This window comes from Astatotilapia calliptera, chromosome 6 (genome assembly GCF_900246225.1).
Source record: "Astatotilapia calliptera chromosome 6, fAstCal1.2, whole genome shotgun sequence".
In the NCBI taxonomy this organism is placed as follows: Eukaryota; Metazoa; Chordata; class Actinopteri; order Cichliformes; family Cichlidae; genus Astatotilapia; species Astatotilapia calliptera.
In genome coordinates this window covers 3,142,735-3,169,453 of record NC_039307.1, presented here as the reverse complement: position 1 = coordinate 3,169,453, position 26,719 = coordinate 3,142,735, and the positions used below count along the sequence as shown (strand labels likewise).

At 41.8% G+C, this 26,719-nt stretch overlaps 1 protein-coding gene across 2 annotated transcripts; it reads left to right on the top strand.

The window, feature by feature from the left end:
* Nucleotides 1–1,665: 1,665 nt before the first annotated feature.
* LOC113023567 (ribosomal protein S6 kinase beta-2-like) lies at nucleotides 1,666–15,491 on the top strand. Of its 2 annotated transcripts, none has more exons than XM_026169682.1 (16): nucleotides 1,666–1,732; nucleotides 3,062–3,116; nucleotides 4,162–4,199; nucleotides 4,290–4,404; nucleotides 4,710–4,778; nucleotides 4,896–5,043; nucleotides 5,300–5,357; nucleotides 5,436–5,536; nucleotides 6,072–6,162; nucleotides 6,269–6,359; nucleotides 8,076–8,183; nucleotides 9,418–9,480; nucleotides 9,913–9,990; nucleotides 10,225–10,332; nucleotides 10,426–10,538; nucleotides 11,282–15,491. In XM_026169682.1, exons 1-16 carry the CDS (start codon nucleotides 1,692–1,694, stop codon nucleotides 11,457–11,459), a joined length of 1,455 nt encoding a protein of 484 aa, XP_026025467.1. In that variant the 5' UTR covers nucleotides 1,666–1,691; the 3' UTR covers nucleotides 11,460–15,491. The 2 variants fall into 2 exon arrangements, with proteins under 2 accessions (XP_026025467.1, XP_026025468.1); XM_026169683.1 differs by having other exon boundaries at nucleotides 1,670–1,851.
* The last annotated feature ends 11,228 nt before the right edge of the window (nucleotides 15,492–26,719 follow it).

The following is a 26,719-nucleotide window of genomic DNA, read 5'->3' as shown; positions in this document are numbered from 1 at the left end:
ACCCCAAATCTAAAATAACAAAAGCCCACGATGATTACTCGCCACCTCCCTGCACCCATATGTCATTTGCTTGCTAATTAATTTAATTTGACTAAAAAAATTAAAAGTAAGTTCAAAATGTCAGTGTTCAGATGATCCTGGTCCGTTACTTCTTCCAAAACAAACACAGCTTGATTAATACTAGGAAACACGTTAACGGATTTTGCCCACACTACACCCAAGCTGGAAAATTGCATTTCACCACAAGGTCACAAGTTTGACACTGCTACTGAAATGACTGATAAATGACCAACAACTGGGTAAAACTGGATGAAGGTGATTCTCAGGTAACTTCTTTCCCCATTTTTGACAGTTGTTTGTGATCCTCTCAGGAAACCTGTGGCTCAGAAACAAATGGGTCACTTTGTGGAAACCCAAATGATGACAGACAAAACTGCAGCTGAACAATAAATACATGAGGACGAAGAGAAGAAACAGACATTTCAAACTCACATGCTAAATGTACTATACTGTACTAATTCTGGCATAATCACCAACAAATTACAATAAAATCAAAAACTTTAATTTAAAAAAGTAAACAAAACAGTCCAGTTGCTGATATTTCAAACCCCTTATCTTTGCTATAGTAGTATTCTAATTACTATGAAAAGTACAAAACATTCACAGCACAAAACACTGTTACCACTAAAAAGGCACAGATGCATTATTTTGAATTGACTAACTGAAGACAGGCACGTGTACGCTCCACAGCCACTTTATTAGGTACAACTTGCTAGTACCAACTTAGCCCTCTTTTTCCTCCAGAGCAGAATTAATTTGTCATGGCACTGATTCAACAAGGTGCTGGAACCATTCCTAAGAAATTTTGGCCCACACTGACATGACAGCATCACACAGTCATTGCATATTTGTCAGCTGTTCCTCCATGTTATGAATCTCCCGTTGGAAGCAGCCATGAGAGGATGGGTACAATGCGATCATAAAGACCATGGTCAGCAACAGTAATTGGGTAGACTGTGGAGTTTAAACACCAGTCAGTTGGTACTAAGGGGCCCAACATGTGCCAAGCAGTATCCCCCACACCATCACGCCACCAGCAGCCTGACCTGCTGATACAAGGCAGGATGGAGTGATGCTTTCATGTTGTTTACAAATCTGATCCCGATATCTGAATGTGGCAGTAGAAATCCAGAGTCATTAGACCCGGTAACCTTTCCCCCCCTTGTCTTCTATTTTATAGTTTTGGGAAATTGCAGTTTCCTGATCTTAGCTGACTAAAGTGTCACCTCAGGTGGACACTTGCTTTTGTAGCTCATCTGCATGAAGGCTTGATCTGCTATGCTTTGAGAGGTGTTCTTGATTGCAATGAGTGGTTATTTGAGTAACTCTCGCCTTCCCATTAATTCAAAACAATCATCAAGGTAGTTTCTCCACGAGAAGTACCACTCACGGGATATTTTTTCCTGTCAGAGCATTATCTGTAAACCCTAGAGATGTTTGTGTGGGAATATCCCAGCAGATCAGCAGTTTCTGAGCTACTCAGACAGGCTAAACATGAAAAACAATTATTGTTTTTCGCATTTTGATTTCCTGCTGCTACGAAACTCCAGTCCTGTAGATGGCAGTAAAGGCGGGTTAGTAACACACCGGTCATACACTCAATAAGCAGTAGAAGAAGAGTAGCGCGGCGTATGAGAGGAACCCAAACAGCTCTCTGTGGTTGTTTGTCCAGGTCAGTAAAATCTGACAAAGCAATGACAGCCACCGCTGGTTGTGCATAAAGCTGCTTGAAGAGAGAAAATCACCGTACAGAGAAAACCGAGCGTCCGCCGGATGACGGAGCGTCCCCAGGTGAGGCTAGTTAGCTTTAGCCTGTTCTCGGTGTTTTTATTTAGCCTGTCAAACCTGCTCGCAGCCTGACGTGTCACCGCACTGACAATTAAATGAAGTTAGTGACACTTTAAAGACTCTAAAAGACCATCTGTGGGACTAAAATCATCTCAGGGAAAGCTCAGCGCTTCTGTCACGGTAACACGTTTATTTGTTTCGGCTAACGTGGGAAGTGAATGAGCTCCGTCCCTGTTTTTTTTTTTTTTCACGCCGAGGCTTCGTAGATCGAGTAAAATAAGACAGAATTCACGTGTCACATTTAACGGGTTTAAACTGAAGATCAGCCGCGTCGTAAGCATTCACTTAGCCGGGCCGTGTTTTGCTCGGTGGAGCCTCAGCTAATGTTTGTTTGGTTCAGTATCTTTTGCGGTTATTCACACACGGCTTGGTGTTACAGCCAATCAGCTGCAGCAGAGTGAGACGAGGCTGGAGATAACTTCTGTTCTCTCCTTAATTATCAGCTGGTAAAACATGCTGGGTTTTGTGGTTCCGGTGTATTGTGGTCCAGTTGGTTAAATTTGGAGTGCGCTCACAGTCTGAAGATGTGTTTGAACTGACTCAGCTGATGCTGTGTTTGAGTTACACGCTGAACAAGCACATTTTCAGAAACCTTTGAAATGAAGCTGCATTTTGGCTGTTAAACTTTCCTATTTGGGCACCTGGTATAGCAGAACATTCATTAATAAACGTGTGGATATCCAACCTGGGATTGGCAGTGTAATAGCAGCAACAAAAGCACTGCTGAGTGAATTACAATGTTTTATTGATATTTAAAATCATTTAAAGTTTCCATCGGGTTATTTTGTTTTGCATAGTGTCATTTTTAGATTTTAGATCTGATTAATTTAGTCTAATCTGCCCTTCATGTTCGTCTGGTTATGCACCTCTGGACGGCTCCCAGTGCTGCTGTTAGGAAGTCACATCCTCATTAATGAATGAATAAATACATTTATTTATGTTCTGCAGAGTCACAGAACATTGCATTTTGTTTTCTTCCCAAATATAAAAGTATGTAAACCTGATTTCTGTACAAACCAGTATCCTACATAAATTTCCAGTTATGAATTTGCAGCAAAGTGTAGTTTTCACATTCTGCAAAAATGTTCCCGTGTTTGTAAGTAAAGTGAATTGAAACACAGCAGACTGTCTGACTGCACCGTCTTTGTTTCAGGATGGCAGGAGTGTTCGACATCGACTTGGAGACTGAGGACATCAGTGACACAGAGGTCTGCATTAAATGCTCATTATAGCCAAGCCAAATGAGAACAATGTGAAAAATGATCATGTTTTTATACGATAGTTTATTTATGTTGTGTAAATGTATTGTTAAGTTTTGATAAATGCTGTTTTTCTTTACTTTGTCTTCTGTAAATACTATAAACATACAAATTGTGAAATAATGACAAAATATGAAGTGCCACATGTAGGGTAAACAGGAAGTGACAGAAAATGATATACTTTTTGCATAAAATGTTGAAAGAAGATCACAGATTTGTAAAGCAGGTTTACCTTTTTTAATATATTCTGAAATTTAAATGACGAGATTAAAAGAAAGTACTATAACTAGGGGCTTTTATTTTGAAACTCCTGACACAATCATCCCAATAACTTTGTGTGAGTCACTGAAGGCTTTGTTTGGAAAGTAATGCATTCTTTTGAATTGACTAACTAGAGTTTTATTCTGAAAAACTAACCCTTTTATAGTAAACTGGGAGCATGGCTATTTCCTGTCCTTCTGCTTTGGGCTTTGTATGCTCTTATAGAAAGGGGACAACTCGATGGGTTGGCCATCTCATAGAATCTAACTCACCAGGTACCCAAAACTTCTGTTTGCACAGGGGAGCCAATCAGAAGACAGCCACTTTAAAAGGAGTGTTGCTAAAAAAGCTTTAAAGTTTTATTATTCCTTATTATTTTGCTGCTGTGTCACAGCTCTGAAGAATGTTGTGTGTTGTTGTTGTTGTTGGACCTTTTCACCATCTTGTGGTGCTACATGGCATTACATACCCGGCCCTATTTTAACTTCAGCTGATATCTCTCCAATACAATACACAGGCTTGTTTGACACAGCTGCTATTTTTCAGTTTTAGTTCGTCTTAGAAGGTGTGAAGTTTGGTCCAGAAGGCAGCAGGAGTCATCCATTTCAAAAGTCTATAATCTGAAATTCTTGACTATCAGCTCCTTTTACGCAGCCCTCATTTCGATTAAAAGTACCTTTGAAATATTGCAGCTCCATTTAACCCTGTTTGTCTTCTTTCTCCCTGTCTGTAGGATGATGTGTGTGACTTCACTGTCCCAGAACCAGAAAAGTAAGGCAGGTTTAACAGTGCATATAAAACATAAATAAATAATAACTGCTGATGCCAGTACCCATACTGGTTATTTTCTCCTCTGCCTAGTGCCCAGACGGAGGAGGTGGAGCTGACCAGTGAAAGTGTCAACAGGGACCGTGAGAGAGTCGGACCGGACTGCTTTGAGCTTCTTACTGTGCTGGGAAAAGGAGCTTATGGCAAAGTGTGTGTGTGTGTGTCTGTGTGCGCACATGTGACACTTCTTTAAGTAGCATGTTTCTTCAGCACAGACTTTTGGTTTTATGTATTCCTTCTTGATAACAGTAGATCAGAGTTTTACTGGTCCCTGTTACCTTTTATTACCTCTCTATACATTACTAGGTAGTCTAATCTGTGATCATACTCTTGGGGGAATTCCATCAACCAAATCTTCAAAATCTGCCTTGATTTTTCAGATTTGAATTTTAAAACGTCCCACCTGATGCAACCACAGTCGTACAGCATCCTGCTGCTTTTCTTTCTCTGCAGGTTTTCCAAGTGAGGAAGGTTCAAGGGGCTCAGACAGGGAGAATTTTTGCCATGAAGGTCCTGAAAAAGGTACGTGGACGGATCCTGGATGCTATTTGACCTTCCTCGCATTGCACACTTTTCATTTTTTAGTTTGTCTCTGTCGTCATTATATCAAGCCCCCCTTCCACTCTTTGTCTCCTGCAGGCAAAGATAGTGTGCAACGCTAAAGACACGGCCCATACGCGAGCAGAGCGAGAGATCCTGGAGACGGTGAGGCACCCGTTCATCGTAGATCTGCTGTACGCCTTCCAGACTGGAGGAAAACTCTACCTCATCCTGGAGTGTCTGAGCGGTAAGCTGGAGGCAACATCCAGCTGTGGGGCAACACATCTTTACCCTGACTTACCCGTCAGGTCCTTTTGTCAAAGGCATTTTACGGATTGGAGACACGATATGCATGTAGAAATATTCTTAACCTGCACCCAAAATACATGTCAAACAAAATCTATGTGACTGAAAATCCAGCCTCTGATATTTGTTATCATACCACGCTGTTCTGACATTATGTGAACTCTGTCTCATCCATGTGTTCTGCTGTTTATCCTCAGGAGGAGAGTTGTTCATGCAGCTGGAGAAGGAAGGCATCTTCATGGAGGACACTGCCTGGTATGTGCGTTTTGTTAATGATGCTGAAAACGGTTCACTGTTTAAGTAATGTTTAATGAAAATGTTGTGTATGCTTAGCTTCTATCTCGGAGAGATCACTCTGGCCCTCGGTCACCTCCACTCTAACGGGATTATTTATCGGGACCTGAAACCTGAAAACATCATGCTCAATCACCAAGGTGAGAGCACAAGTTTGCCTGAGAATGCACAAAATGCAGAAAAATGTAGAAATGTGGGGCACAGATTTCTTGGAGCCGCTGTTAGTACAATAACTGCACAGCAGTCATATTATTATGCAGATAAATGCTTTAAAAATGCTCTAACAGCACAACTGTGATGCAGAGTTCAGGGACTCTAGCAAGCTCAGATGCACCTGTCAGTCTAAGAGTTATGTTTGACTGACAGGAGGAATTATTCAAGCTTTAACACTTCATAACAAAACTGCTGAAATTGTATTAAGTTGGAAACTCTCCATAGAGGGTCTCATTTCTTATAGCTGCCTGTAAATGTGTTTATTTCTCCTGCACAGTCTCATATTTTAACTAACTTGGTTTTAAAGCGTGCCTCAAGTGGACACTAGCGGTACTGCAGGCATCATTTTGAATGAAGGTGGAGAAAAGAGGCAAATGTCTTGAATTCTAAACAGGATGTAATTGTACCTCAGGGAGTCGTTTATGCCTCATCTGAGTGCTTCAGTTTGGTTTTCTATTTAAGGACACATCAAGCTGACTGACTTTGGGCTCTGCAAAGAATCGATTCACGATGGATCCGTCACACACACCTTCTGCGGCACCATCGAGTACATGTGGGTAACACACACACCTAAACGTTACAGACTCCGAGGCTTCGGCTTTATAACCCATCACAAAAACGTTCACTCCCTCACTTTGTGTTTGCCTGTTTTCTTGCAGGGCTCCAGAGATCCTGACCAGGTCGGGTCACAACAGAGCGGTGGACTGGTGGAGCCTCGGGGCGCTCATGTACGATATGATGACTGGATCGGTAAGCTGGAGCCTGGAGTGTTTTTTAGGCTGATTGGCTGCTGTAGGGCTAAGCTGGCTTTTCTCTGTACCTCCTCCGAAAGCTTGCCTCAAAAAGAGGAAGCTTGCTTCTCTTTTTATGAAGAAGTGGTTGCTGCAGCCTAACAGAATAAAAGACTGCCCCCTGTGGCTAGTATCTGCAATCATTTTTCTTTTTTTAGTTTAGGGCGATAGATGGTGGTTTGGAAAAAGAGCGGCAGGTCAAAGAAGAGCTTTTACTGATCATCCAGAGAGCCTCGAGGTTTTCATGCTCCTTCCTGCAGTTTCAGTTTGTTTCTGTGGAGCCTTCAGGCCGTTTCTTAAAGTTTTGCTTTACAAAGATGAAGGCTGAAATCTATTTCACAACATCGGATTTTCTAGTCAAGGTATTTTATTTAAGAGTGAAAGTAGTAAATCAAGTGTGTGCTCCAAACACCCTAAGGGAGAATATTTATTTCCTCAGCTCCACAATACTTCAGCTAAAATGGTTATTAAAAACAAAGTGGTGGTTGGACAGAGAATTTCTACAAGCGATGGATTCACGCCTCTGTCCACAAAACTTGGATTGCTGGAGCTACGTCTCAACTGCCTGTCAGCAGCAGCAGTATAAATATGATCAGAAGGTTCAAAGAACAGGCTTCCCAGATTCACAGTCATCTCCTCATATGTTTCAGTCAGCTTTCAGTGCAGCTGCAGGTTTTCAATCAATCATCAGAAGTCCTGCGATGACCTCTGCAGAGAGCAAAAATAAACTTGTTTCAGGTTCACCTGAATTTTGTGATAACTCCTGGCTCTCTGGATACGACCGAGCTGTTTTCAGTTGAACTGTCCACAGTTTCCGGGAGCGAGGAGGAGCGAGACCAGGAGTCTACTCGTGCTTTTGTTCCTCGCATTCATGAGGTTGTGCACCATCAGTTGAGCCTGTGAGCACGTCCTGATGCATCAGCATTCAGAGGAAATGGCCTCAACCTTGCCATCTTGTGCCAGCACATGCAAATAACAACTCGTCACTTGAGCTCTTCCTCTGATTTGGCTCACCGTGACATCATCCACTTCCCAGAAAATGAAAATCAAGTTAAAGGATCTCTGTTTTAGCACAGCATGCACAATGTGGAGGCACAAGTGCAAGAACAGCACTTCCAGTAGAAGCTCTGAAAATAGCAGCCGAGCTGAAAACGGTCCAGAAGTGCGCGAGACGATGAGCCTGTACCTGATTTAAATTTGTCCTCAGCTTCTTGGAAGTCCGGTTATTAAGCAGTGACATCTTGATGGTGAGCATTTGGACTGTGACGAGACAGTCAGACATTTTTGTTCATCAAATGTTCAGAAGTAACAAAAAATGCAGGATCTCAGACTCCTTGTGTTTGCTGTTCAGATCAGTTGTGCTCCCCTAGTTTTCCTACAGAGGGCCGTACTGGTCCAGGAAAAAAATCCACCAGTATGTCAGAACAGCAACATGTAAACTTGAATTCCACATCAAACGAGGAAAAAGTCACAGGAGGCCAAACTGGTGGTGCAGGCTGACAGTTGCAGTGTTATTTCCCACCAGTGGGCTCCCCTGTTCTTCCTCAGTTTAGCCACCCTGCTGCATTTAGGGTCAGGCTGGGATGGAGTGACGTCTGTGCCCACAGAATCGATTAACAAGCAGTTTTAATGTCTTGTTAGTAACCGCTGACTGACTCCCGTACTCTGTTTTCAGCCTCCGTTCACGGCGGAAAACAGGAAGAAGACCATCGATAAGATCTTGAAGTGTAAACTCAACCTGCCGCCGTACCTGACAATCGATGCCAGAGACCTCGTCAAAAAGGTGCGTAGCACAAAGTGACATGAAACACGGTGCAGCTGTGCTTGTCCTTCTGTGCATTTTAAAGCTTAAATGTACTTTTTGAAGTTTTCTCCAGTGAACTAAGAGAAAACACATCAAACATCCAGGGTAGCAAACTCGTTTCTGTCCCTTCACAGTTTTTAAACTGGTATCTCATCAACTCCCAGTTGGTTACACAAATAAATCATGCTAAAGAAAAGCAAGGTTTTGGCTTTAGATTGTGCCACTTGGAGTGGGTTTCAAATGTTTTTCAGCCCAGTTATTTTTGCTTTTTTAAAATAATGCATCGTGGCTCCTGGTCTGGTTTGTACACATATGAGTAATTGCTGTTCGTGGATTCGGTGTCAGATCAATGATTCTTAAGAATTAGTCGGGGCTCGCCTCCTGCCAGCAGCCTCCCTCCTTCACGTCTGCCAAGAGAAGCTGGCTGTCCGTCTTCTCAGCGTGCGGTGGAGACTTTACTGCCCTTCCCAGTCACACATCTCAGTGTAGCGCTCTCCTTTCTGTGCCAAAATAAAATCAATGTAGGAAACAGTCCAGGGAACACTCGGTAAGCAGATGGTTTTAAACATGTCCAGATTTTTCTCTGGAACATTTAACTTTATATATATTTATCGTAAAAGTTTTGAGTCCAGGCCATTAGTCAAGTTCACCTTTAACTTTCACAAAACTTTGTTTTGTACGCAGCACCCGGATGTTTTGCTTGGGTTTTCTTCTGCACAGATACTTTCAGTGGACGTTTCTTCCACCGTTCTCCTTCATCTGGTCATCTGACACCTTAAAGCAACATAAAAACTTTGCAAAGGGACCAAATGAATGACTTTAGTTTCAGTGATTTTAGTCAAAAAACCTGCAAAAGCCAGATTTTTGTGGCTGGAAAAGTTTTGAAAAGTCATGCTAATTATCTGACAAATACTTTCAGTCACAAGTTGCTCAAAATCAGTTAATTTTACATGAAAGTTGTTTGTTCTTCACATAATAACTGCTAGCATTGAATGAAAATGTTTTCTTATAAGTGAACGTTGCTGTAGAGTCTTTGCCTTACATTACAAAGCTCCTTGAGGTAACTGCTGTTGTGATTTGGTGTTATATGAATGTAGAGGTTAGAAAGAGTAAAACCTGAAAACGTGTTTGAGTAATTATTTCAGGCTCTGGGTTTTAGACACACAGTTATCTCCCTGCATGGTGACACGCCCCACTCTTATCTGTTTTTCAGCTGTTGAAGAAAAACCCAGCCCAAAGACTTGGCTCCAGTAAAGCAGACTGTGCTGACATCCAGGTAACTAACTGTGATGCTTCCTGTGTGAGCTACAACACAGGAAACGCTCTGAAATACCTGCAGACTGTTCATCGTTTAGACTAAATCTGTACGGAAATCAATCTGATGTACAGTGTTTTCTCTGAATCAGACTGTGTGTGTGTGAATACATGTAAAGCAAAGATGTGCTGGTACAAGATGTGCAGGGAAAAATAAGTGTAGATTGAAATCAAAGACACTTGACGTGGGTCAAAGATGTAGAGGTCAAAATGATTCCATTTAAATGAGATGTGGTTTTAGATTAAGGGCCACACCTCTGATCACGGCTCATATGATGGGAATATTCCACACTGCTAAACCAAAGCAGACGCTTTAAAACAAAAGGGAGCTGAACTCGTGGCGTTCCCCCGAGAACACAAGAATCTAAGAACAGGTTCTTTTGTTCCTTTACAGAAACACGCCTTCTTTAAACACGTTAACTGGGACGACCTGCTGCATAAGAGACTGGAGCCGCCGTATAAGCCACAGCTGGTAGGGCACTGTTTCTTATTCAAGTTAATCTATTCCTTTTATTTATTCAAAGCCAGAGGAGTTGATTCAGCAGTCTCTACTCCCTTTTTTCTTTAAATTAACTTCTCTTCCCATCTACCTCCTGCTGCGTGTTTCTCTTTGATGTTCCCAGACCGCTCGATGCCTTTGTCTTACCTTCACACCAACTTATACCTTTTATTAATTGCTCATTCTTTTCTCTCTGCGTATGTGCAGCAGTCGGATGAGGACGTGAGCCAGTTTGACACCAGGTTTACCAGACAGACGCCCGTGGACAGTCCGGATGATACTTCGCTCAGCCACAGCGCAGAGCTCGCCTTCGCTGTGAGATTATCCTCCTCATCAGACTTCTTTTCTGTCCGCTACATAATGAAGCCTCAGATAGTCAAAGGCTCTTCGCTCGTCTGCTGTTTTTAGGGTTTCACATACGTGGCTCCATCGGTCCTCGAGAGTCTAAAGGAAGGCTTCTCATTCGAACCCCGAGCGAGAAACGTACGCCGACACAACAGCAGCCCACGCACGCCCATCAGGTAACGCAAAGAAAGACACTTCTGTGAGTCTGTATTCAAGAGAAACGGTCCAAAAACTTTAGTTCATGGTCCTCACAGCTCAATCCCTAGTTGTGACTGAGCTCCAGAATATCTGCCTGGAAGCGTTTCAGTATGCGGTGCTGGGACTTCTTTCTAAAAGGACTTTGACTATAGCCAACATGTTTACTTATTTAATTTTTAAGCTGAAAGTTCTTCAGCCTGAGATGTTGAAAGTGAATTTCTTTAAGTTTTTTCATGTTAACTGAGTCTACAGTCACTACATGTACTCTGCAGGACTTTTATTTAAACTAGTCTGAGATATTTTTAGTTTTCCAAATGTGTCCATCACCACACCGGGAACAAAGACACATTTTTATGAAACATTTGGGTTGCATTATCGGATCCTTTGGTAGGCCAGCACTGGCCCCTGGGAACTTTTTAAACCAGGAAAGTAAGAGTCTTGAGAATAAACGTCTCTGTTGTCCTAGCCAAGATAGGCAGCTGTGAACTGACATGAGAGAAAGTGAAGTACAGTGCCACTGACACTGAAATTACAAGATTACAGGGTAAGAGTCGGACAGTGTGAGAGCTGCAGTCCAGCTCAGAAGAGTGCAAATCCTCCCACTGGGAAGAATTAGAGGAATGACTTCTTGCAAACTTTGGGAGATCATCCAAAATAAGCTTGTTTATCCTTCCTGCTCTCATGTTAATAATAACTTGACCATTATTTTTTTTTCTTTCAGTCCTTTAAAATTTTCCCCCGCTGGGCCGTTCAAGTCCAGCCTCGACGGAGAGCCAGACCCTTTCTCTCCGATGTCTCCACCGACAGCGGCAGCTCCGGTGCCGAAGGAAAACGGAGCCGCCAGTCAGCCAATCAAAACCCCTGCGAGGAACAAGAAGCTGAAAGGACATCGGAGATGAGGAGGAGCTCCTCAAAGAACGAGCCTTGGTCAGATTAACATGTAGTTTAGTCGTGCTGAGGAACACGAGTTGGAGTGTTGTGGTTTTTCTTTAACTACGAGGCTCCCGAGAAGCCAAAATCATCCATGGGAAGCCTTCAGTTTGCGTTTTTGTTTCATTTTTAACTTTCATCTCACCTCACATTTAAAATATATATATATATTCGGTTACAGTGCTGCTGCTACTGTCCAGCACTTTTATTTATTTCTCATTCTTTTCAAAGCTTTAGTTTACAGCCTCGGTATATCTGCAACTGTATTTCTGTCACGCTGTGCCACTAATCTCTGGGAAACAAAAGTCCCACTGGAAAGAGCTCAATAGCCACTAATTCTCCTCAACAAGGTCGGCTAAATGACTGATGGTAACAGAGTTTACCGTCTTGTATGACCGCCGGTGTGATCTCAGCAAAGGGAAGCTGGGATATAAAGTTTTGGGGGGTTTAATTAGGTAATCAGCTTTTAATTAGTTCATCAGAGTTTGGGCGAAGAGGTCGGCTATCACAGGCTGACGTTTTAATTAGCGGGCTGATGAACGATCACATGATCGAAGGTAGAAATTGACCTTCAGCCATCGTCGAGGCAGCAGGTTGGTAACTTCAGGCCAAAGCCGTAGGATTGGGGCGGGTCAGACATGAGATGATGTGTTTGTGAATGTCTCCGAGTCTTTCTGAGCAGCTTCATGTTCACTGCCAAAGGTGTTCACACACATACTGTCCTCGTATCTCACCGCAGTAGGGTGAAGTGCTTTATTTATTTGGTTTGCCGGGAAGGTCGTAACCAATCATCAGAAAATAAGAGCTTAGCAGTCAGTGCAATGTACAGTGGAAGCAGTGTGCTAAACATGGTGCTCTCAGACGACAAAAACCTTGTATAAAAATAATATTTTTGGGTTAACTGAACAAAATATTTTTACATATGAATTGTAATAAAAGGTGTTTTTGCCTGTCGTGCTCAGAAAAACAGTAATTCAGCACCGGAGGGGATCACACAAGTTACATGTTCATCTGATGTTACAGCTGTTTGATTTCCCTCTTTTTCTTTGAAATAACGGGACATCAGGAAAATGACAAACCTGCGTGAGCATTAAAGCTACTTATTTTAAAGCTTTGTAAGTGTAAACACGCGCTGAGTCGATGTCCAAAGCTGGTGTTAGAGAGATCAGCTGAAGCTAAACAAAGGATGGGCTGTACCTTCATATAAGCCAGTCTGTACCACGAGTTGGTGAAGTGAGTCACCAGGGAAGTCATTAACATAACAAGCACAGATTAAATGCCGCCCCCGTGTTGGGAAACGTATAAAAAGTACCTTTAAGGAGCTCAGACAGCTCTTTAAAGCAGCCGAGCAGGAACTGCAAGCGCAAATATTTCAAACAAATTAGGAAAATAAATGGAGAGCTTTAAACTGGACCTACTCTGCTCTGTTATATCTATAAACTCTTAAAATGGTGAATTATTGTACCAAACATCATCTAAGTGTGAAAAAGTTTCACACAGTTCTTTCTACGCTTCATGTCACAGACACGGGATATACCTAATATGGTCATATTATAAAAGCCCCGCCCAGCTGGTGTTCAGACCAATTAGAATAAAGTCACCCTTAAAGGGGGAGGATGAACTCAGAGGCTGAACAAAGGCCCACAAAAAGATAAGGATTATTTTGAACTGTGAATCATGCAAAGCTACTCTGGTAGAGTCCAAGAATAAATAACTATGGAGCAGAATAAGTCCACTTTAAACTATCGTCCTACTCCAGTAAGGTATACAGGTGGACGCCTAACAGACTTGATGTATTTGTTTTCTGGATCGTTGATTCACTTTAACACTTCAGCCTGGTTTACCGCAGAGTCGAATGTATTTCACCAGCTGTAAATTTTCCTTTGCACCTTCTAAAAAGCTAAAGTGATCAGCGTTACATCAGCATATGCTTTTGAAAGTTATCATATGAATAAATGTAGATACCATGAAGTTATTGCTGTATTTCCAGCATCTTCACTAACCCAGTTTTCTATGTCAGTGCCATGCATGCTGAGTGGAGGATGAATACTAAAGATTTTCTACCTCCTCGTCTTCTCAAGCACGTCTTAGCTGAGTGACAGTATCTGTTTTGTACAGACTTTTGTGATTATCAGAGGATGACTCTTACTGACTCTAATGTTTCGTTGTTTCTGCTCTAATCTCACCACGAGATTCACATTTGAGGTTTTGAGGTAAAATAACTTCCATCTCAGGATGAACTGCTCAGTGTTTGATAACTTTTTGATTCTGTATTGTGATGTGACCCACTGGTTAGCAAAGTTCTGCCTCACGCTTTGCTGTTGCTATCTGAGAGAGTGGGGAGGGAGAGACTGAGGGCGGCTGTAGGCTCGTACGCTCCGTCGTCCTTCTGGACTCTGTGTGTTCACAAAAGTAGCGTCACGTTCTTTCAATGAATTTAAAACAAGCGCGTGTGGCCGTAAACTCATCGGCAAAGAGTTTGCAAAAGAGCTCGGGTGAGACAGACGTGGACTTTTACACAATCAGACGTCTTTCCACAGCCACAGGAGTCGCCCCCTACTGGACAATAAAAGGGATGCAGATTTAAGGCTTTACTTTTTGTACCCAAAAGGTACATCGATCTTTATATACAGTCTATGACTGAGTGCCACTATAGATAAATATATCCAGCACTTTGGCTTGTGCACTACTATCAGCCACGGTTCTGTTATTTTTGCAGCGATCAGGTAAGAATGCTGAGCACTGTTATCATGTTAGCACTACCTCAAAGCTGCTGCACTGAAAATTTGTGGTCTTATTAAAAAAAAAAAAGTAGCCCAGGGAAATTAACATGGAAGCACCACAACGTGCAGTTCCTCTAATGTCCACCAGAGGCTCCAGCAGTGAGTCAGTCCCCACAGACGCCCATGTTAAAATATCCGTTTACAGCCTGCAACAAAAACACGGTTTAGGTCTCCATGGCCAGTTTCCCCTTACAGAACAACTGTACACAAAGTGAATTTCACTTGTTTATATCACATTAAGGCCTAAAGTTTGCATTATTAGGGGTGTGGCCTCTTTGAAAAGAGCTGAAGCTGCTATCGCTAACTATCATCGCGCCAGCTAACTGGAGTTCCTGACTGGAACTCTTTGTGGTGTTGGTTCCTTTTGGCGCATTTTTGAATGCGTTTCTCTAACAAACACGACTCGCTGTGCAGTCGTACCAATCATGGTCCAGGAAGTCGGTGTTTCAGCTTTGGGGGAAATTCTTGTACTTTTTTAAGTCTGTCATTTGCATGAATTGGCAGATATCTGAATCCATCAGTTTATTGATGCACATTAAATAAAGTAGCTGTAGCTTGTCACTCCACTCTCTCATCCAGATGTGGTCACTTCTGGCTCCCAAAAAAAATAAATGGTAGAGGCCATAGTGCGCCTGAAAAAACCTGAGCTGATGGAGTTAAATAATGATGGATTTCAAGCTTGTATGTTTTCTGTTTATTCATATGATTGAACTCCTGTTATTATTATTATTTTTTAATTAATTAATTTTGTCAAAGGGAAGATTCCTGTGTTCACGCTCCTGTTCGCAGGAAACGAGCCCGGCAGTCCTCCTGCTCTCTCCTGCAGCCTTTCTTTCATTAACACTGGACACAGTCTGCATGCACAGCCTGTGCTACAGCTGAGGAACTCCTCACACTGCAGCTTGTTACTGCAGCAGCACGGTGATAAACGAACTCATGATAAAATTTGCATTTAGGCTGCAAAAACAATCTTTGCTTTCAGTTTTTGTGTATTTATTTACATAATGAATAATTACAGTGTGATACAGAGATATGTTGGTGTGAGCAGGAGTCTGTGGAATTTGAAAATGTATATTCTGAAAAATTGAATTGAGGAAAACAGAATGGAGTGGATTATACCTTAATTTGTCATATTTGCTTATGTTTTTTTCTTTCGGTCGTGTGTTCTTTCTTCAAACTGATGAATGTGTTCAAAATAAAATGAGTTGCTGAGTTGTTCTTCTGAGATCTTAATGGACATTCAGCAGTTTTGTGGTTTCAGATATTCAGATTTATTCAGCGTATCGAGCACTAAAGCTAAGAGAAATGTTTTTACTCAAAGAGTGCTTAGCGCTTCCTTTTTCAACGACAAGCTTTAAAGAAATTCACATATTTGATCTCGACGGATCGATAACAAACAACTGGCAGCACCTGTTTCCTGTAAAGGCCGACAGCATACACCCTCGCCTCCTTGTTAGCACAAATATCTCTCGTGGCAGCAGCTCAAAGCATTTAGGCACGTAGACTTGATCGAGGTGACCTGCTGAAGTTTAACCTAAGCATGAGAAGGTGGTAAAAATGTGATCTAAGGGACTTTGAAAGATGGACAGACTGGTCCGAGTAGTCCCGCATAACCCACACAAAAAGAAAATATCCAGTAAGCAGCAGTTCTCTGAGAGAAAATGGCCCGTTGATGCCAGAGGTCAGAGGAGAATAGACGCACTGCTTTTAGAAAGGTAACAGTAACTCAGATGACCAAAGTGTGAACACAACACGTCAAACCTTGAAGGACTAAAGCAGCAGAAGGTTTCTGCTGTGCGTTTCAGACAGTAGGGTCAGAATTAGGTGTAAACAGCATGAAAACATGGATCCGGCCTGCCTTGTGTCAAATGTTCAGGATGCTGGTGGTGTGATGGTGTGGGGGACTTTTCTTGGCACACTTTGGGCCACTTAGTACCAACGGAGCCTTGTATAAACACCACAGGCTACCTGAGTGCTGTTGCTGGCCATATCCACCTTCTGATGACTGTTTCCAGACTAACAGTATGCCACAAATCACTCAAATGACTTCATGTTTTCAACTCTTTCTGTGTGTTTTTCTTTCTGTGGAGCATTTTGTAACTTCAGGGTCTCCACATCTGCCTCCATCTCTCCCTAGCATCTCTCTGCATGTCCGGCTTCACTACATCTGTTTTTTCTTCTCCGAGGTCTTGTCCACTATATCAACTGTCCTTCCTCTGCACAGGTCCAAACCATCGCAGCCTCTGTCTCCAGACCTGAGCCGTCTAATCTTGTCCATCCCGGTCACTCCCAGTGAAAATCTTAGCCCAGTTAGAAGTTTCCAAACCTCTAACTTTATTTTTATTGAGCCAAGTTTACCCACTTTTTAAAACCCCTTTCTCTGTTTTCTTGGCTACCAGCGTTTATTTCTGATCCTCTGTTATAAATATAAAACTGATGCACTTGGTTTCAGGGTAATTTTAACTTTAGATTGTGACTCCTGGTGTGGGTGTAAAATTGATTTAGTTGATTTTTTTTTACAGAACTTAAATTTGTTTTTCAGCTCTGAAAATATCTCCTGCACTTATGAAGTCATAAAGCCTCAGAAATGTTGGTAAAAGTAATAAGCATAACATTTGAGCCACCCCTGGGGACTCTGTGGGCTTTTACTCTGAAAATATTCATAGTATGAAGATAAAATATTGCATGACTACATTAAATATAAAGAGGTTATTATACCAAATACTGAAAAGATGTAAAAATGGTGTGTGTGTCGGTCAGATGACGTGGGCACAATCAGAAGAAACATTTGTTCACAGAGTCGCTATCGTGTGGTAATTTAAAAGAAAGTTGGGACTAATTAAAGCAGCACGCCATCAGGAAGCATCATCAACAAAACAAGTGTGTTAGGAGTTAACACAGATAATTAAGGAAACAGGCTGTTATCCTGGACGGGTGCCTCTTTAACAAGATAGTCTGTACATTTAATTAGATGTTCAACTTTTTCTTTAATAGAGAACTTCTTTAACTGCCACTGCAGTGGGTTTTCACCGTGGCTCAGGGAAATGTCAGCACTTTGTTTACCTCTTGTTTGGTTTTGGCCCTCCGTATTAATTCAATTCAATTTTATTTATATAGCGCCAAATCACAACAAAAGTCGCCTCAAGGCGCTTCATAGATACAGTGAAAAACCCAACAATCATATGACCCCCTATGACCAGCACTTTGGCGACAGTGAAAAGGAAAAACTCCCTTTTAACAGGAAGAAACCTCCAGCAGAACCAGGCTCAGGGAGGGGCGGGGCCATCTGCTGTGATTGGTTGGGGTGAGAGAAGGAAGACAGGATAAAGACATGCCGTGGAAGAGAGACAGAGGTTAATAACAGATATGATTCATGCAGAGAGGTCTGTTAACACATAGTGAGTGAGAAAGGTGACTGGAAAGGAAAAACTCAATGCATCATGGGAATTCCCGGCAGCCTACGTCTATTGCAGCATAACTAAGGGAGGATTCAGGGTCACCTGGTCCAGCCCTAACTATATGCTTTAGCAAAAAGGAAAGTTTGAAGCCTAATCTTGAAGGTAGAGATAGTGTCTGTCTCCTGAATCCAAACTGGAAGCTGGTTCCACAGAAGAGGGGCCTGAAAACTGAAGGCTCTGCCTCCCATTCTACTTTTAAATACTCTAGGAACAACAAGTAGGCCTGCAGAGCGAGAGCAAAGTGCTCTAATAGGGTGATATGGTACTACAAGGTCATTAAGATAAGATGGGGCCTGATTATTTAAGACCTTGTATGTGAGGAGCAGGATTTTGAATTCAATTCTGGATTTAACAGGAAGCCAAAGCAGGAGAAATCTGCTCTCTTTCTAGTCCCTGTCAGGCCTCTTGCTGCAGCATTTTGGATTAACTGAAGGCTTTTCAGCAAATTTTTGGACATCCTGATAATAATGTAATGAATTACACTATTAGTACATCTGTTTATTTGATACACTTCAAATACAAAGCAATTAAATCTTTTCCTAACATAATTAATTCAAGCACCAGCCATTTGTTCTATTTCCTTTTCAATAAGGCAGCTGAATTTGTGAGTAATTGTGATCTTTAGCGAGTAGTTATTGCCTCATTTAGCTCATTTTCAGCAGCTGCAGTCGGCGTGTGCAAAAAGGCAAAACAAAATAATCCAGTGAAAACCTCTCGTCATTGTCATCTGTGAGCTTTTGTCCCGTTCTTCCTCATGTTCAAAAACTGTACTCGGGACACCTTCATAGTGATCCTGTTACCTATCCAGGTGTCTCCATGGATGAGCTTCTCATTTTTTAGACACTAGTCTCCAAAAAGTATTCAGTCACTATTCTCAGCCTCTCTGTTTCTTTCACTGGCACTATTTATGTTCAGCAAGTCTTTAAGCTCAGTGTTGATGACCTGGCGATGTCCCAGAAACCAAATATCTGAGCAGTTCAGAAAAGAAGCGCTCTCAGCCCGACTGAGATAAGATAAGTACGTCTCCAACAGGTAGGGCAGTCATATATGACCGCTAGCCCAACTTCACTAACCCTTCAAACATGCTGCATCGTTCAGAGCTTTAGAAATCCTTCAGTCAGATTTGGTACTGTATGGTTTTCATCTGTTGATAGATGAACCTGCAAGCTAACCTCCTGCTAACTGGGCTAAACCTCATAAATTGTCTTTTTAATGGATGCTCGAATGTTAAACTTCAGCTACCCATCATTTTATTGGAAAGTTTTTAACCCTCAGTGTTTGATATTCTGAACCAAAGGAGCACCTGGACCTGGAAATGGCTAAAAATGTCACACCTAGCAAACAGCTGCAGGACAGTTCTTTTTAAAAGGGGGTTCTTCCTTCCCACAGTCACCAGGTGTTGCTCATAAGGGTTCCCTTTCAAATATTGTATGTCGCCTACATGATGTTCTTCCTGTCACAGCCTAAGAAAGGGTTTGACTTTCTGTATGTTTAATCATACATCACCATGAAGTCATCTGGTGTCCTCCCTGTTCTGCTGCAGATTGTCTCCTCTGCTGCTTCAGGCATGTCCCCAAAGACAGATACCACCTTAATGAACGCATTTAAAGGCAAAAAACGATCACGTGACTGATGACTGTCTGGGTCATTTTCTGAAAAATCTTTCGGTGCCTCCTTGAAAATATTGGCTTATAATGCTGAAAACCATTTCCCTGGTTCCATTCTTTGTGCTTTTGGTCATGTTTTGATTTATATTTCAAACTAGTTCCCACTCAGCTGAAAAAAAATTGCAGTTATGGGGATGCTGTAGTTTTCCTCCAGGGCTGGTAGGATTGGATTGATGGGTCCTGGTCCTCCCACAACAGCTGGAACAGCGAGTCCCGAAACAACACCAGCCTCTGCTTAATGCTCAGTCCTAGTGGTAGGAAAGCCCACACACGGGGGACCTTAATAATACACAGCAGGTTTCACAAACGTCATCAGTAAGTTGGCCGGTGGCCTGCAGCCAGTCAGAAAGAGAGCACATTAATGGCTCTGAGGACATTTTAGCTCGTTTTATTTTTTAACCTCTGCAGGAAGCTCCTTGTAGCTGAGGTGCAATACTGCAATATGACCAGCCGGGGGCACTACGCAGCTTCTGCAGTTTTAGCAGATCGTCTATGGCACAGAAGGAAAAAGTGAGATATTTGACATTTGCTCTCGTTTAGCTGTATTGTCTAACTGAAAAATATGTTTACACAGTTTTCTAGTAATTTTATTCTAAAGTTAAAGAAAAAAAGTATTTCTTTTGTTCCAGCTTCATGCCTTTCCCCCCTCTTTTCACCTTTTCCCCATTAATCCTTTCGTTTCTATCTGGTAAAAGACATGTAATTTCCTTTATTCTGCTGAGATATAAATGCTGGAAAATTAACGTGCTACTGCAATCAAATCATTAGAAGAAAGCCGATGTATGATGATGACTTGCTTAAGTAAAGACGAAAATTTAAAAAAAAAACCCCCAAAAAAACCAACAACAACAAAAAGGTAAAAAATTACCCAGTAGAGAAAGATTAAGTAAAATAATGGTTCTTAATCTTAATAAAGTACAGGAAAACACTGAATATAATTGCCCATGAAGTAAATTCAAGAAAGAAAAGACTCCACAAAAATAAGATGACTTTAAAGCGTCTCAGAGTGTAAGGTGCAGTGTGCAGTGAAAGCACCAATAAAGACCTGTTCTGTATCAGTTTTTTTACTGATGGATTTATTTATTTGTTTGTTGCAGCACAAAAACAGGACATGATGCTAGTTTCTGGTTCTGTACGTACAGAATAGAAACAGTTGTGCAGATTAGCACCAGAGCTGATGCAGAATGGTCATTTCATTCAATCCCATTCAGCCTGCAGTCGGTGAAGTTCATGAAATAGTCCTAAAGTCATTTTTTGCACCTGCTGCCAGAAGAAAAAGCCCACAGAGGACTATTTTAATTACTAACTATTACAGATTTTTTTATTATTCTCATATTTACAGGTAATGTTAAAGTTATTCATTTATGTTTCTTTGACTTCAAAGTGGTGCTGCTTCCACCGCAGACATGTGGTGTGTAACAGAAAACTGAACTGAACAGATCAGTCCATTGTTACCCGTCATTACACCCAATCCAGCTCCAAACACTCAGCTTCACAGAGGTGTTTTCGACTCCGGACTCTCCTTCATGTCACAGAAATGGAATTTTCCAAATCTCAAGCACAGCCAATCAGAATAAAGCTGTCTTAGTCAAAGATCACTCAATCAATGCTGACCTTAACCCTTGAGCATCCCTTAAAATTTATACCCATCCTTTGCCCTTCGTACCCAAAATGGTCCCTTTTTTCGCTAGGGTCACACGAGGGTTAATATAATCTGGATTAAAGTGCTTTGTGTGTTTAATCTGGAGCTGCTTTTAAAAGCCACTGTATAACACTGAAGCTATGGTTAAGCAAAAATCCGACTTTACTGGAAAGAAAAGAGAGTGGCCTCACTAGATGACCTTTGTCATAATAGTTACTGAAATCATCTGAAGAGCTTACAGTTTGGGACACGCTTATCTAAATTCACATCTTATTTACAACCTTTCAAAGTTGCTGAACTCTTTGATAAAGTATTCTTGAATTTTGGAAAACATCATGAATTATCTGAACATTTTCTCTGCTGATTCATTAAGTGGGGAAAGGAAGATTTTCAGCTCTCAAGAAGAAATGCAGAAGTGATGTAAGACTGGGATGAACGGTCAGGGTGGAAGATTAGGAAGCTTTATTAGGTGACTGGAAGAGTACAGCTGAAGTAGTGTGAGCTATGTTGACTTATGCTCCAGACAGAGGAGAGAAAACAAGGAGATTAGTTTTGTCCTTGTTCTGTTAAAGTACAGGAAAGCATTCAAAGAAGGGAATTAGCAAAAAAACATAGAGAGATAAAGAAAGTAGACAGGAGTATTGGGAGGCTAGGCATGCAGCAAAAGGAGAAGTGGTAAAGGAAAAGGCTTTTAGAGTGGGAAGGAAGAAGAAAATGACTTGTATCGGTTAACTAGACAAAGAAATCGAGCTGGAAAGGATGTGCAGCAGATTTGAGTGAATATGAGATGGAAGTAACAAGTAAATGAGACAATGTGGTGAGAAGATGGAAGGAGTACTTTGAGGAACTGATGAATTAAGAAAATAAGATGATAGAGGGGATAGATGGAGGACAGTTAGTGAATTAGGACATGCAGAGGGTGAATCAGGAAGACATGGGGACAGTTATCAGGAGGATGCAAAGGAGAAAGGCCGTTGGTCCAGATATCATACCTGTGGTGACGTTTAGGAGAGAGGACATCGGACTTTTTAACCAAACACAATCTTGGTCCTCGTACATATTTTGAGTTGGTTAAGCTAGGCTTGCAGAGTGAAGAGTGAGAGGTGAAGAGGAGCGTGCAGGTGGGGGGAGTGGGTGGACATACCGTAAGTGTTTCGGATAGAAGGACAACAGGAAGAGTGAAAGGGAAGGTTTATAAGATGATAGTTAGGACATGCGTAAATAGTTAGACCTGCTATGACAAATCCATGAATCCACATGGTAGGATTTGTAAAGAATTTATTCGTAAATCAGGGTGGAAAATAAGTATTTGGTCAATAACAAAAATACAACTCAATACTTTGTAACATAACCTTTGTTGGCAATAACAGAGGTCAAACGTTTACTATAGGTCTTTACCAGGTTTGCACACACAGTAGCTGGTATTTTGGCCCATTCCTCCATGCAGATCTTCTCGAGAGCAGTGATGTTTTGGGTCTGTCGCCGAGCAACACGGACTTTCAACTCCCGCCACAGATTTTCTATGGGGTTGAGGTCTGGAGACTGACTAGGCCACTCCAGGACTTTCAAATGCTTCTTACGGAGCCACGCCTTTGTTGCCTGGGCGGTGTGTTTTGGATCATTGTCATGTTGGAAGACCCAGCCTCGTTTCATCTTCAAAGTTCTCACTGATGGAAGGAGGTTTTGGCTCAAAATCTCACGATACATGGCCCCATTCATTCTGTCCTTAACACGGATCAGTCGTCCTGTCCCCTTGGCAGAAAAACAGCCCCATAGCATGATGTTTCCACCCCCATGCTTCACAGTAGGTATGGTGTTCTTGGGATGCAACTCAGTATTCTTCTTCCTCCAAACACACGAGTTGAGTTTATACCAAAAAGTTCTACTTTGGTTTCATCTGACCACATGACATTCTCCCAATCCTCTGCTGTATCATCCATGTGCTCTCTGGCAAACTTCAGACGGGCCTGGACATGCACTGGCTTCAGCAGCGGAACACGTCTGGCACTGCGGGATTTGATTCCCTGCCGTTGTAGTGTGTTACTGATGGTGACCTTTGTTACTTTGGTCCCAGCTCTCTGCAGGTCATTCACCAGGTCCCCCCGTGTGGTTCTGGGATCTTTGCTCACCGTTCTCATGATCATTTTGACCCCACGGGATGAGATCTTGCGTGGAGCCCCAGATCGAGGGAGATTATCAGTGGTCTTGTATGTCTTCCATTTTCTGATGATTGCTCCCACAGTTGATTTTTTCACACCAAGCTGCTTGCCTATTGTAGATTCACTCTTCCCAGTCTGGTGCAGGTCTACAATACTTTTCCTGGTGTCCTTCGAAAGCTCTTTGGTCTTGGCCATGGCGGCGTTTGGAGTCTGACTGTTTGAGGCTGTGGACAGGTCTCTTTTATACAGATGATGAGTTCAAACAGGTGCCATTCATACAGGTAACGAGTGGGGGACAGAAAAGCTTCTTACAGAAGACGTTACAGGTCTGTGAGAGCCAGAGATTTTCCATGTTTGAGGTGACCAAATACTTATTTTCCACCCTGATTTACGAATGAATTCTTTACAAATCCTACCATGTGGATTCATGGATTTTTTTTTCACATTCTGTCTCTCACAGTTGAAGTGTACCTCTGGTGCAAATTACTGACCTCTGTCATCATTTTAAGTGGGGGAACTTTCACAATCGGTGGCTGACTAAATACTTTTTTGCCCCACTGTATGATTTGGGGAATGGTGGCACTGACAAAAAGACAGGAGGTGAAGCTGGAGGTGGCAAAATGAAAGATGCTGAGATTTTAATCGGGAGTGATGAGATTAGAAATGAGTGCATCAGAGAGACGTCTCAGGGTAAGAGGGTTTGGACATGTGCAGATGATTGATAGACAAAGGATGTCGAATACGGAGAAGGAGGCAGGAGGAAAAGAGGAAGACCACAGAGAAGATTCATGGATGTAGTGAAAGAGGAGATACAGAGGGCTGGTGTGACACAGGATGATGTTGGGGTGACATGGAGGAAGATTATCTGCTATCACGACACCTAAAGGGTACAAATAAAAGAAGAAGAAGCGTGATACTGTAGGAAATAAAATCCCATTCAGTCCCAGACTGTTTGTCCTGATGATAGCAGATTTATTTTCGTGAGAACGTGGAGGGTGCAGCTTTCCACGTTTGATGGCAGAAATGCCAAAGCTGCAGCATGTGAAAGACTGGAAAATTATTATTGTGTAGTTTACCATATTGGTTTCTGGGTTGCTTTGTTTTTCTCTTTGTTGTTTTTTTTTATGTATAAATAAAATCTGCTAAAAAAGGAATGAAGTGGGCTCAGAGGGGGAGGAGCTAAACATCCAGAGCCACAGGATGAAGTGAACCATACAAAGCTTCTCTTGTAGAGTCTAAGAGTTTAAATATGGAGCTGGGAACGAGCAGATCCACACTGCAAAAGTTACTTAACTTACCTGACTGTCAGTGTGCAATTAGCTCAGCCCTCCTTAATATCTTTATTTGTGCTGGCAGCACCTGAGCCTCAAAGTCCATTTCTGTTGCAGCCTCTATTTTCAGCCCTGGCCTTAATCTCAGGGTTTACTTCGGCCTTTGTTGACAATAAAATGGGCCTTAAATAGCACATTAGCATGCAAGCTTAGTACACATCACTTAATAGTAGGCTGAGTCCCTGAGGTCGGCTCTCAGTGGGGTTGTCTCTGAGGTAACGAGCCTCAGTGCTGCTCCACACAGACACCAGCGTTAATGCAAATTCCTGCCCTTTATTTTCATTAAAATGTTTCAGAATCCACATAAAAATCACATTTTAATGAGGATGTTTTGCCATTTTAACATATTAGTATTATCCTCAAAAGCGTGATCTGCTATTATACATCACATTTGACTGCGTTGTGCTGAGAATAGAACACAACGATGGTGGAGGCAGCTGATGGAAAAGTCTGCTCATGGTGATTTCTGCACGGGAAAGACGAAACAGTTTCATTTTTACGACAAACTGTTCACGAGACAGACATATGGCTTACCGGTATGTAGAAAACAGGGATGAGTTGTGAAAGACATTCAAGGGAATGACTAGTGTTTCTGCTAAGAAGCAGATAACTTTCTGTTGCGGTAAAAATGACTCCGTTTCACAGCATCCAGAACTGATTGGAATTCACTGTGGATAACCAGTCATTGTTTTTCCTGGGTGCAGCTCAGAGAGGCAAAACCATTTCAAAGGGCAAAAGTCAGCTTTTGTTTATAGTTTTACTGTATTATATAAACGCGGTAATGTTCTTTTGCTTCACTTTTTGCCCACTGGATCGTGTCAAAGACTATTTTTTAACCGTGAGAAAAGTTCCCCTCATGCCTAATCTGTACGATCACCAGCCTTTATTCCCAAAAGAGCCTTTTTGAGCTGTCACCACATGTTAGCGCTCCGCAGTGGTCTGTTCATGTCTAACTTTGACATTTTTATGACAGTACGTCCATGTTTTTGCTTCACTTGTGAAATTATAGACCTAATTACACATCTAATTATCTAATTTCTTTTTCAAAAATATGAAAGAAACAGAACTGTGAAGTAAAAAAATAGCTAGCTAGCTATTTTTTTTAATCTTGTTAGCTAGCTTAAATTCTAGCATTTTTTAGTTCGTTAACACCAAGTGGCAGCCAGGCATCTGTGTCTGTGCACTGCACCTGTATAGTTTAAGGATACAGATAACTAAATAAGCTAGCCAGCCACTAATAACTATGCGCTTCAACCTTTCATCTAAATATGATCACTTCTGGTTCCACAAAACAAAAACATGATGGCAACCAAAAAACCAACATCTGAGCTTCAAAGCGTAGAGTCCAAAAACTTGGGTGGCATCTCTGTGACTATATGGATCTTTTATATACAGTCTCTGGTTTCAGCTTTCCTGAGGCCTTTGTGGACTTTGTATGTTATCTGTGTGGGTTTTACTGGTTTCTTTCCACAGACCACAGACATGCATACTGGATTAATCAGCCGTAGCTTGGATGTGGTTTGGATGTGCGATATATAAAGTGCACAGACTTGAGTGTTGCGCAACATGGGTGAATTTGACTCACAGTATAGAGCACTTTGATTGGTCAGTGATACTGATAAGCGTTATATAAATACAAGCATATTTTTATTCAATATGCGTTAAGACAAATTGTGAAAGTGAAATATTTTCACATTCACAAGAATTCAGTAAGTTTTAATATTAGAAGGATTTAAAATGTTCCTGTAACAGTTGCTGTTTTGAGGCCAAACTGCATGAGTGTGCTGGCTTGTCTGAACAGCTCTCCTCAGCGAGGAAACATCTTTGGTGCCTGAACAAACAGAAAAGTGAAAGCAAAAACTAACAAAGTGTCTCAGTGAGGCGCTTCAAAGATGAGGTCGCTGCTGGACGGATGAATGGTCAAAAACATGTTTAACAATCTGTTTGTACCCAAGGAGCTCAGTGCACAGCCAAGCTGGTTTCAGGTTGTGGATGGGAATTTCAAGCAAAAAAAAACATTATTTGTTTTTCATGGGAAACTATTTGACAAAGGGCAGTACAGCTGTTAGCACTGTTGCCTCACAGCACAAAGATCTTGGGTTCGCTGTGGCCTCTCAGGACGGAGTTATCGTGTCCCCGTGCCCGTGAGCAGTGTTGGGAAGGTTACTTTTAAAATGTATTTCACTACA